General features: G+C 46.3%; 1 protein-coding gene across 1 annotated transcript in view; it reads right to left on the reverse strand.

Annotated features, from left to right (window-relative positions):
* The window catches only part of LOC120990987 (WD repeat-containing protein 49-like), an 80,840-nt gene that overhangs the window by 32,817 nt on the left and 35,444 nt on the right, over nucleotides 1–12,579 (reverse strand). Inside the window, exon 14 of the mRNA XM_040419879.1 lies at nucleotides 12,148–12,254. Within this exon, the coding sequence (XP_040275813.1) occupies nucleotides 12,148–12,254 (107 nt within the window). The remainder of the gene's footprint in view (nucleotides 1–12,147; nucleotides 12,255–12,579) is intronic.

Genomic DNA, 12,579 nt, shown 5'->3' on the forward strand with positions numbered 1-12,579 from the left:
TCGTGTAGACGGCTAACTACACTGGTGGATGGGGCCACGGAACCTCCTGGGTAAAGGAGGTTCTCGATGATCTCTTCCTGGAATTTGAGGAAGGATCCTGTTCTCCCAGCCTTACTGTAGAGAACAAAACTATTGTACAGCGCCAATTGAATCAAATATACAGACACCTTCTTATACCAGCGTCTGGTTCTGCGGGAAACTAAATACGGAGACAACATCTGGTCATTGAAGTCCACCCCTCCCATGAGCGCATTATAGTCGTGGACACAGAGGGGCTTTTCAATGACACGGGTTGCTCGCTCAATTTGGATTGTCGTGTCTGCGTGAATGGAGGAGAGCATGTAAACGTCACGCTTGTCTCTCCATTTCACCGCGAGCAGTTCTTCGTTACACAAGGCAGCCCTCTGCCCCCTTGCAAGACGGGTGGTTACAAGCCGTTGGGGGAAGCCCACGCGACTAGTTCGCGCGGTGCCACAGGCGCAAATCCGTTCTAGAAACAAATGCCTAAAGAGGGCCACACTTGTGTAGAAATTGTCCACATAAAGATGGTACCCCTTGCCGAATAAGGGTGACACCAAGTCCCAGACTGTCTTCCCACTGCTCCCCAGGTAGTCAGGGCAACCGACCGGCTCCAGGGTCTGATCTTTTCCCTCATAGATCCGAAATTTGTGGGTATAGCCTGTGGCCCTTTCACAGAGCTTATACAATTTGACCCCATACCGGGCACGCTTGCTTGGGATGTATTGTTTGAAGCCAAGGCGCCCGGTAAAATGTATTAGGGACTCGTCTACGCAGATGTTTTGCTCAGGGGTATACAAATCTGCAAATTTCAGGTTGAAATGGTCTATGAGGGGCCGAATTTTGTGGAGCCGGTCAAAAGCAGGGTGGCCTCTGGGACGGGAGGTGGTGTTGTCGCTAAAATGCAGAAAACGGAGGATGGTCTCAAATCGTGTCCTGGACATAGCAGCAGAGAATATGGGCATGTGATGAATTGGGTGCGTTGACCAATATGACCGCAATTCATGCTTTTTTGTCAGGCCCATGTTGAGGAGAAGGCCCAAAAAAATTTTAAGTTCGGAAACTTGGACTGGTTTCCACCGGAAAGGCTGGGCATAATAGCTTCCCGGGTTTGCGGTTATAAATTGTGTGGCATACTGGTTGGTCTCTGCCACGACTAAGTCCAAGAGCTCCGCAGTCAAGAACAGCTCAAAAAATCTCAGGGCCGAACCGATTTGAGCCGTCTCAACCCGAACTCCAGACTGGGCGGTGAAAGGGGGAACTACTGGTGCCGCTGAAGTTGGTGACTGCCAATCAGGATTTGCCAGCACCTCAGGGACTCTAGGGGCTCTACGGGCCTGTCTGTGCGGTGGCTGCGACGGGGTAACTATTGCACGTGCCACCGTACCAGCTTCAACTGCCCTTCTGGTGCTCGCTACTTCACCAGGTTGTACGGCAGTGCTGGTACTAGGTCCAGGAAGGGCTGCGCTGCTGGTGTATGCCTCACCACGTGATCCGGCAGCGACAGCCCCACTCTGCTGCTCTTGAAGCGGATCCTGCGTAACCTGTGGTCTAGCGACATGGGGCCGGGTACGCCTGGTGCTGCCAGGGACCTCCACCTCCTCGTCCGAACTTTGGGTCAGAGAGCCACTGCTTTCCACAGGTTCATATTCTGACCCGCTAGATTCGTCAGATGAGGGTTCCCACTCCTCATCCGACTGGGTCAGAATCCTGTAGGCCTCTTCAGAAGAATACCCCCTGTTTGACATTTTGGACTACTAAATTTAGGGGGTATTCCCTGAGACTACCCAAGAAAAAAAGCAAACCTGTCTTACAAAGGGGAGGCTAGCAAAGTACCGGAGGCTGCTGCGGTTGATAAAAAATATCAAAACAGATTTTTTTATCGCCGCAGTGCGTGTAAAATGAATGTGCACTGATCAAAAAATATATATTTTTTGTCACTGCGGTGGGGCGGGCGTGGGTGAACGCACGTGTGGGCGACCGATCAGGCCTGATCGGGCAAACACTGCGTTTTGGGTGGAGGGCGAGCTAAGGTGACACTAATACTATTATAGATCTGACCGTGATCAGTTTTGATCACTTACAGATACTATAAAAGTACAAATGCTGATTAGCGATACGCTAAACAGCGAATAAAAGTGACTGCGGTGGGGTGGGCGCTAACTGACGCTAACTACCTAACCAAGGGGCCTAAACTATCCCTAAAACCTAACAGCCAATACCAGTGAAAAAAAAAAAGTGACAGTTTCCACTGATCACTTTTTTTCCTTTCACTAGTGATTGACAGGGGCGATCAAAGGGGTGATCAAAGGGTTAATTGGGGTGCAGGTGGGTGATCTGGGGCTAAGGTGTAGTGTTGGTGTACTCACAGTTCAGTCTGCTCCTGTGCTGGATCCAACCGACGAAAAGGACCAGCACAGGAGCAGACAAGCCATATAACAGATCATATTTACTAATATGATCTGTTATATGACTTTGGATTGGATTTTTTGAAAATCGCCAGCCTGCCAGCCAATGATCGTTGCTGGCAGGCTGGTGACGAAATACTTCTTTTAATTTTGCCGGCCCGCGATGCGCATGCGCGGGCCGGCTTTGAGCGAAATCTCGCGTCTCGCGAGATGACGCGTATATGCGTGACTCTGCGCAGCGCTGCCACCTCCGGAACGCGATCCTGCGTTAGGCGGTCCGGAGGTGGTTAAAGAGGACCTTTCACCGATTCTTACCCTATGAACTAAGTATACAGACATGTGGAGCGGCGCCCGGGTATCTCTGCACTTACTATTATCCCCGGGCGCCGCTCCGTTCTCCTGCTATGCCCTCCGGTATCTCCGTTCCCTAAGTTATGGTAGGCGGAGTCTGCCCTAGCGTTGGCCAATCGCATTGCAGAGCTCACAGCCTGGGAGAAAATAACCTCCCAGGCTGTGAGCTCTGCGCTGCGATTGGCCAGCGCTAGGGCAGACTCCGCCTACCATAACTTAGGGACTGGTATCTCCGCCTACTATAACTTAGTGAGCGGAGATACCGGAGGGCATAGCAGGAGAACGGAGCGGCGCCCGGGGATAATAGTAAGTGAAGTGAGATCCCCGGGCGCCGCTCTACATATCTGTATAGTTAGTTCATAGGGTAAGAATCGGTGAAAGGTCCTCTTTAAGGACTCGGGAAACATGCCGTACCGGTACGTCATAAGTCCTTCAGGGGTTAAGGACGCAAAAATACCACATTTTTTTGGTTGTTTGTTTTAATTTGACATAATAAAGCATTTTTGAAAAAAATTCTTTTTTTAGTGTCTCCATATTCTGAAAGCCATAGTTTTTTTTAGGGTTTTATATAGGGTGTAATTTTTTTCGGTACGAGATGGTTTGATTGGTACTATTTTAGGGTGCGTGTGACTTTTTGATCGCTTGGTATTACACTTTTTGTAATGTAAGGTGACAAAAAATTGCTTTTTTGACACACTTTTTATTTTTTTACGGTGTTCACCTGATGGGTTAGGTCATGTGATATTTTTATATAGCAGGTTCTTACGGATGCGGCGATACCTAATATGTATACTTTTATTTATTTATTTAAGTTTTACACAATAACAGCATTTTTTTTATTTTAAAAAAATCATGTTTTAGTGTCTCCATATTCTGAGAGCCCTAGATTTTTTATTTTTTATGCGATTGTCTTAAGTAAGATCAAATTTTTTGCGGGATGAGATGACGGTTTGATTGGTACTATTTTAGGGTGCATATGATTTTTTTATCGCTTGGTATTACACTTTTTGTGATGTAAGGTTAAAAAAAAGGCTTTTTTGACGCAGTTTTTTTTTTTTTACGGTGTTCATCTGAGGGGTTAGGTCATGTGATATTTTTATAGAGCCGATCGTTACGGACATGGCAATACCTAATATGTATGATTTATTTTATTTATTTAAGTTTTACACAATAATCATTTTTGAAACACAAAAAAAAAATCATGTTTTAGTGTCTCCATAGAAGGAGCCATAGTTTTTTTTAAATTTTTGGGCGATTGTCTTAGGTAGGGTATCATTTTTGCGGTATGAGGTCATGTGTTATTTTTATACAGCAGGTAGTTACGGACACGGCGATACCTAATATGTCTACTTGTTTTCTTTTTTTTACATTTAACAGAATAAAAGCATTTTTGAAGCAAAAGAAAACATGTTTTAGTGTCTCCATAGTCTGAGCCATAGTTTTTTTTTATTTTTTGGGTGATTGTCTTAGGTAGGGGCTAATTTTTTGTGGGATGAGGTGACGGTTAGATTGGTACCATTTTGGGGGACATACGTCTTTTTGATCGCTTGGTGTTGCACTTTTAGTGTTGTACGGTGACAAATTATTATTTTTTTTAGCACAGTTTATATATTTTTTTTTTTACGGTGTTCATCTGAGGGGTTAGGACATGTGATATTGTTCGCCGGTCGATACGGACGCAGTGATACTTAATATGTCTATTTTTCTTTTTTTCCCTATTTTTTTAACTTTATTTTGGGAAAAGGACACTTTTTTTTTTACTTGAAAGTTTTAATTTTATTATTATAAAAAACACTTATTTTTTTCACTTTTTTTTACTTTTTATATTTGTCCCACTGTGGGACTTCACCTTTTCAGTGTTTGATGCCTGTTTCAATTCAGTACAATACATTCTGTATTGTACTGAATTGAATTGTCAGCATCTTACACAGTAAGATGCTGATAGTTGCTTAGGAAACCCAGCCCTCAGGCTGGATCTCCTGGGCTTCCGTAGCTGGCAGGCCCCCGATGCCTGTGTAAGGCATTGGGGCTGCCATGGCAACCATCGGGTCCCCGCCACCGCAATGCGGGACCCGATGGCTAAGGAGAGGGAGCGCAAACCTCCCATATGCCGCGGTCAGCGATGACTGCGGCATATGAGGGGTTAATCCACCGGTAACGGCGTTATCACCGATGCTGGGGGATGCAGCACGGATCTGGCTGTCAGTAACAGCTGGATCCGTGCTGCTGATCGCAGCAGCGCACATGGTGGGGAGGAAGGACCGCAGGACTAGAATGCTTGTCCTGGGGCACAAAGTACCGGCCATTTAGGATGAGCATTCTCGTCCTGGGTCGTTAAAGGGGTTTCGATGGGACTTCAAAATGGGTGACCTATTCTTAGGGTAGACCATCGATATCTGATTGGTGTGGGTCGAACGCCTGGCATCCCCATTTACCAGCAGTTTCTAGAAGCCACGGCACTCAGATTAAGGGTCCATTCACACGTCCATTTTTTCTTTCCTGATCTGTTCCGTTTTTTCAGGAACAGATCAGGACCAGATCTGGACCCATTCATTTTCAATGGGTCCTGGAAAAAAACATTGTGCTGTCCGTTTCCGTTGTTCCTTTCCACATGTCCGTTTAAATATAAAACATGTCCTATTCTTGTCCTGAAAAATCGGATCCTGGACCAATACAAAGTCAATGGATCCGCAAAAAACGGAAGACATTCGTATGTCATTACGTATGTCATCCGTTTTATGCGGATTCCGTTCCTGGAAATTAGGCTTCCTCCCCAGTATTAAATGTGCCCCCCTCCCTCTATATTCATTGGTGGCCAGTGCGGATTCCCAGTAAGTTTTCTACAGATCTGATTTTTCACTTCGTGAAAAACTCAGATCCGACAGTATATTCTAACACAGAGGCGTTCCCATGGTTATGGGGACGCTTCTAGTTAGAATATACTGAGAACGGTGTACATGACTGCCCCCTGCTGCCTGGCAGCACCCGATCTCTTACAGGGGGCTGTGATCTGCACAATTAACCCCTCAGGTGCTGCGCCTGAGGGGTTAATTGTGCATATCATAGCCCCCTATAAGAGATCGGGTGCTGCCAGGCAGCAGGGGGCAGACCCCCCTCCCTCCCCAGTATTAAATGTGCCCAGTGCGGCCTCACCTCTCCCCCCCCCCATCATCGGTGGCAGTGCGGATTCCCAGTATTAATAAATGTGCCCAGTGCGGCCTCACCTCTCCCCCCCCCCCCCCCCCATCATTGGTGGCAGTGCGGATTCCCAGTATTAATAAATGTGCCCAGTGCGGCCTCACCTCTCCCCCCCCCCCTCCCATCATTGGTGGCAGTGCGGATTCCCAGTATTAATAAATGTGCCTAGTGCGGCCTCACCTCTCCCCCCCCCCCCCCCCCATCATTGGTGGCCAGTGCGGATTCCCAGTATTAATAAATGTGCCCAGTGCGGCCTCACCTCTCCCCCCCACCCCCCCCATCATTGGTGGCAGCGGAGAGTACCGATCGGAGTCCCAGTTTAAATTGCTGGGGCTCCGATCGGTTACCATGGCAGCAAAGACGCTATTGCAGTCTTGGCTGCCATGGTTACTTAGCAATAAAAACAAGCATTATACTTACCTGCGACTGCGAGCTGCGATGTGTGTCCGGCCGGGAGCTCCTCCTACTTGTAAGTGACAGGTCTGTGCTAAAAGCAATGCGCCGCACAGACCTTTCACTTACAAGTAGGAGGAGCTCCCGGCCGGTCAGACATCGCAGCTCGCAGTCGCAGGTAAGTATAATGCTTGTATTTATTGCTAAGTAACCATGGCAGCCAAGACTGCAAAAGCGTCTTTGCTGCCATGGTAACCGATCGGAGCCCCAGCGATTTAAACTGGGACTCCGATCGGTACTCTCCGCTGCCACCAATGATGGGGGGGGGGGGGGGGGGAAAGAGGTGCGGATCACAGCCCCCTGTAAGAGATCGGGTGCTGCCAGGCAGCAGGGGGCAGTCATGGACACCGTTCTCAGTATATTCTAACTAGAAGCGTCCCCATCACCATGGGAACGCCTCTGTGTTAGAATATACTGTCGGATTTGAGTTTTCACATGTTTCCGTTTTTTGCGGATCCGCAAAAAACGGATGACATACGGAAACATTTTCAGGAACAACGGATCCGCAAAAAACGGACCGAAAATCGGGATGTAGAAAAATACGGACGTGTGAATGTAGCCTAACGCTGATGCCTCTTCCTAGGCCTGTGATGTCATGTCCCTGTGCAGCTCAGTCCCATTCAAGTGGGATTGAGTTGCAATACCAAGTACAGTCGCAATACAATGTACAGCACAGTGCTTTTCCGAGTCCTGCGGCCCTTATAAACAGCTGATTGGGAAGGGGAGGGGGGGAGCCAGGAGTTGGATCCCCACCGACCTGATATTGATGATATCAATCACCTATCCTACAGTTAGCAAAAAAAATATAGAAGCAGCACCACTCGGTCCTTGCTAATGTATCCTTATAGATGCAACAGCCTCACCAATGGCCCTGGATCCAATGGCCAGAATATATGGATAAATGCAGACGGTGTCAGTAGCATCTCACATCATTGTCTTTTATTGGGACTTCAAAGCCGTTTTCTATTGTGCCATATTGTGTCAGTGAAAACGGATCCGTCCCCATTGACTTACATTGTGTGTCAGGACGGATCAGTTTGGCTCAGTTTCGTTAGACAGACACCAAAACACTGCAAGCAGCGTTTTGGTGTTCACCTCTAAAGCGGAATGGAGGTGGAACGGAGCCAAACTGATGCATTCTGAGCGGATCCTTTCCCATTCAGAATGCATTAAGGACAAAACTGATCCGTTTTGGACCGCCTGTGAGAGCCCTGAACGGATCTCACAAACGGAAAGCCAAAACGCCAGTGTTAGGCCTATTGCACACGACCGTATGGCTTTTTCAGTGTTTTGCGATCCGTTTTTCACGGATCCGTTGTTCCGTTTTTTGTTTCCGTTGTGTTTCCGTTTCTGTACCGTTTTTTCGTTCCGTTTTTCCGTATGGCATATACAGTATACAGTAATTACATAGATAAAATTGGGCTGGGCATAACATTTTCAATAGATGGTTCAGCAAAAAACGGAACGGAAACGGAAGACATACGGATGCATTTCCGTATGCGTTCCGTTTTTTTGCGGACCCATTGACTTGAATGGAGCCACGGACTGTGATTTGCGGGCAATAATAGGACATGTTCTATGTTAAAACGGAACGGAAAAACGGAAATACGGAAACGGAATGCATACGGAGTACATTCCGGTTTTTTTGCGGACCCATTGAAATGAATGGTTCCGTATATGGACCGTATACAGAACGCAAAAAACGTCCAGTAAACGGGAAAAAAAAACGTCCGTGTGCAATAGGCCTTAAAGTAGCCTAACTCATGCAGATTTTGCCACTGATCTGCAGCATTTTACGGTCAAGTTCTTTAATGCTGAAACAGACAGTCTCCATAATAATGACTGATTTACCAAACAATTTGTGCTGTGGCCAATATACAGACTGAAATTACAGGGAATCAGTATAATGAGACAGCACGGACTAAGATCTGTGCGTCTGGACCATGGAAGGAAATAGTTAGATGCTACTGGTCAATTAGTGCTTGATTAAAGCGGTTGAATCCTAGGAGCGTCCTGGGATACTCTTCAGTTTATATGGAAGAATAAACCCTCTTGTGATTAGAACGGCTTCTCCTCAGCGGTAACCACATGATATACCATCATGTCATCCTTCAGTATACCAACTGGCCACACTGGTATTACCAGCGCACTCCTTCCCATGGGCGTAAGTCATCTGTCATTGTTTCTCCATCTCCTGAGACTGCTGATAATGGAGACGCACTGATGACACCGACTCCTAATTATCTCCATGAGGAATTAAGAGCTTGAGACGGTTAGCGGTTCTGCGGAGGATAAGTCTGCCAATTACCCCTGCCACCAAGCATGTGCATAATTACGGGTTGTAGGTTACATTATGTGTCAACGGCCATAGGTGATGATGCTATGAAAGCAGCTAAAGATTGGCAAGCATTATATATATCACAAAGAACAATAGAACTTCATGTATCCAAACACAACAGCAAAGCACGCCGTAAAACAGAAGTGAGTAAAGACATGCTGCCTAGTCAGTCAAAACTGCAATATATATATATCTGCAGGTAGAGTAAGAAGCACTGGTATGGTTTCATTATTTTAACATCTTCGTACAACATACTATTTATGTGATGACCCCTATTTCCGAAAATGCAAGCGATCTTTGTCATTTCATTTGTGTTCAGTTCATCAAACATAAAAAATAGCCGACACCACCACTGCACAAAAAGAAAACGATCATTCTAAGTTAAAGGGATTCTGTCACCAGGTTTCACCCCTGTCAGCTAAACATATGCTGATGTTCAGGGCCTCATCAGGATTCCTAATGTGGGCTTCTAAATGTGATCCGTAGCTTTATTTTGCTAAAAAACAGCTTTTACTAACCTGTCACTCAAAGAAATAAGGTGCCCAAGGGGATGTCAAGGGATGCAAGGTGCCGGCCGCACCCACCGCCGTTCGTGCCCAGCGCCGCCTTTCCAGACTTCTGCGCCGCCTACTAATCCTCTGTGCCGCCTCTCGCTCTCCCTCCCTCCCCCCTCCTCCTGCTGTAAGATCTCGCGCGTGCGCACAGGGCTCTAAGAGGCTAGCGCCAGAGTGCAGGTCATACCTGGGTTGAGCGAAGTGCCGGCGCATGCGCACTTCGCTTTAAGAAGCCATATCGAGAAGTCCGCACGGGCGCATCAGGCAGAGCCCTGTGCGCACGCGCGAGATCTTACAGCAGCAGGAGGGGGGATAGAGGGAGAGCGAGAGGCGGCACAGAGGATTAGGAGGCGGTGCAGAAGTCTGGAAAGGCGGCGCTGGGCACGAACGGCGGTGGGTGCGGCCGGCACCTTGCATTCCTTGACATCCCCTTGGGCACCTTATTTCTTTGAGTGACAGGTTAGTAAAACCTGTTTTTTAGCAAAATAAAGCTACGGATCCTGATGAGGCCCTGAACATCAGCATATGTTTAGCTGACAGGGGTGAAACCTGGTGACAGAATCCCTTTAAGGCTAATAAGGCCCTTTTCACACGAGCGAGTATTCTGTGCTGGTACAATGCGTGATGCGAACGCATTGCGCCCGCACTGAATCCGGACCCATTCATTTCAATGGGTCTGTGTACTTGAGCTTTGGTTTTCACGCATCACTTGTGTGTTGCTTGAAAATCGCAGCATGTTCTATATTCTGCGATTTTCACGCAACGCTGGCGCCATAGAAGTGAATGGGGCTGCGTGAAAAGCAAGTGCGGATGGTTGCTAAGAGATGTGGTTTGTAAACCTTCAGTTTTTTTTATCACGTGCGTGCAAAACGCATTAAATCGCATTGCACCTACGTGATACAGACTGAACAACTGAACGCGATTGCATACAAAACTTGGTTGCGAAATCGCACATTTTTCACTGAATGCATCCGCAACGCATCCGGACCTATTCCGCTCACGCTCGTCTGCAAGGGACCTAAGGCAGCATTCACACGACAGTGAAAAACGGATGTGTAACGGCTGTATTTTTAACGGCAGTCACATGTCCGTTTTAAGAACAATGGTAGTCTATGGGGTTATTCACAATGCTGTTTTTTTTTTTTTTTTTTTTTTTTTACACCTAGTGAATAACGGACGTAAAAAAATAGAACATGTTCTATTCTGTCCATTTTCACCAGCCCCCAATACAATTGAAGGGGACCGTTTTTTAAAGTCTGTTTCTCAGAAAGGCATCAGAAACGGACGTGTGAATATAGCCCAAGTTCACACGGCAAAACCTGCGGCAGGAAAATCAGTAGCAGATTACTAGCTGAAAATTTTTGGTGGCAGATTTCTAATTTGATGGCAGATTTATAGGGGTATTACAAGCATTTTGGTTGGGGATTTGGAAGAGGCTTTGGCTGAACATTTGGAAGAGGAGTTAGAAGAGGATTTTGGCAGCATTTTTCTTATCAAGGTTCGGATATAATTCAGAAGTGTTTTCAAAAACACTTCTAAAACTGCTAGAGGTTTCTTCTGCTTCCCCATTGACTTCAATACACAATCCATTTTTACAATGATCAGCCCCCGGACTGAACACTGACCCATTCATTTCTATGGTTATGTGCACATGAGCAGTCTGTAGAGCTGTGACTGCGGCCTGGGCTATGTACGGTAATTGCTGCAACCATAAAAGTAATCCATACATCTGAAAGGAGTTCAGGCACCGACATACCGCAGGGCACCTTTATTGTGGTGAAGTCCCCCGTGACTCAACAAAACAGGGCACCCTAGTTCCCTTGACTCAAAACTACATAGATTCTGATCAGTGGATGAAGGCAAGATGGATGAGCCATAGAAGAAGGCAAGGATAAATTAGGGGGCCTTTTAGGCAAGGAAGGCCCATACCACAATAAAAATAGGGCACCAAGGTTCCCTTGGTTTAAAATTACAGATTAATTCTGTATTATTGTAATATTAATTATATATTAATGATATTAATTAATACTGATTAATTCTGATTCAACAGATAAAGGATTGACTAAACAGTCATAGAACAAAGTAAGGAGCCACATGCTATTCTTCTCTAGGTTTCCTAGTCCACAGACTACTGCAATCAAACACTTCCAAAAATGTACAGTAAGCAACACATCTGCCTCATGTGAACGTGCCCTAATACAGGGTGAAAAGCAGTACCTGGTATTAGTGTGACGTTTCTCAAAGGTTGAGATATAGGGGGAGATTTTTCAAACTGGTGTAAAGTAGTACTGCCGTAGTTGCCCATAGCAACCAATCAGATTCCTCCTTTCATTTTCCAAAGAAGCTGTGAAAAATGAAAGGTGGAAGCTGACTGGTTGCTATGGGCGACTAAGCCAGTTGTACTTTACACCAGTTTGATAAATCTCCCCCATAGTTTACAGAGGTTGTCCCATGAAGAACATTTACCACCTATCCACAGAAGAGGTGATACATGTATGCTTACTAGGGTTCTGGCTGCTGGGACCCCCATGTGAATGGAGCTGCACTGCACATGCAAGACCATCTCTCCATTCACTTTCATGGGACTGCCGAGTACATCGCTCTAACAGTCCCATAGTGAATGGGGGTCAGAACGCGAACTGTGGTTAGGTGATAAATGTTGTTCGTGGGTCAGCTCCTTTATGGTATCCTGCCATGATCAATTCATATATATCTTCAGTCTTAATTCAAAAAGTCTATTTCATGTGCACTTTTTCAGTAACACAGAGGACATATTCCTTCTCATATTTCTTTATAGGTAGCTAAATGGTTAAGAAAATCACTGTACCTATTTCCAACAGGGTCCAGTGCCATGCATGTGACCGAAGAGTGGCCATGAGTGGCTAGTACTTGGCCTATAAGCTGGCCTGTCCACAGATCCCATGTCTTCATTACCTACATGAAAGTCACATTTTACTTCTCCGTTTACAGCATATGAACCACCTGGATTTCATGTTTTAATGTATATGACAGATGAAAGTAGCAGCAATAAGCCACAGTGAATATGTGGCACAATTGTAGGCAATGTAGTTTTAGTTTAAAGAGTCCACTTTGGACCCCGATCATAACTACTGGTATTCTGCAGGAGAACCTGGGGCACAACCACAGGTGCGATGAAACATTTCCCATGCCTCCGCTCTGGATCTCCCAGCTCTGTAGACCCGGCTGCAGCAGTGAAGTTACAAAGACAACGAGCTTTGCAGCCAATCGCTCGCCTCAC

This window comes from Bufo bufo, chromosome 2 (genome assembly GCF_905171765.1).
Source record: "Bufo bufo chromosome 2, aBufBuf1.1, whole genome shotgun sequence".
NCBI lineage: Eukaryota > Metazoa > Chordata > Amphibia > Anura > Bufonidae > Bufo > Bufo bufo.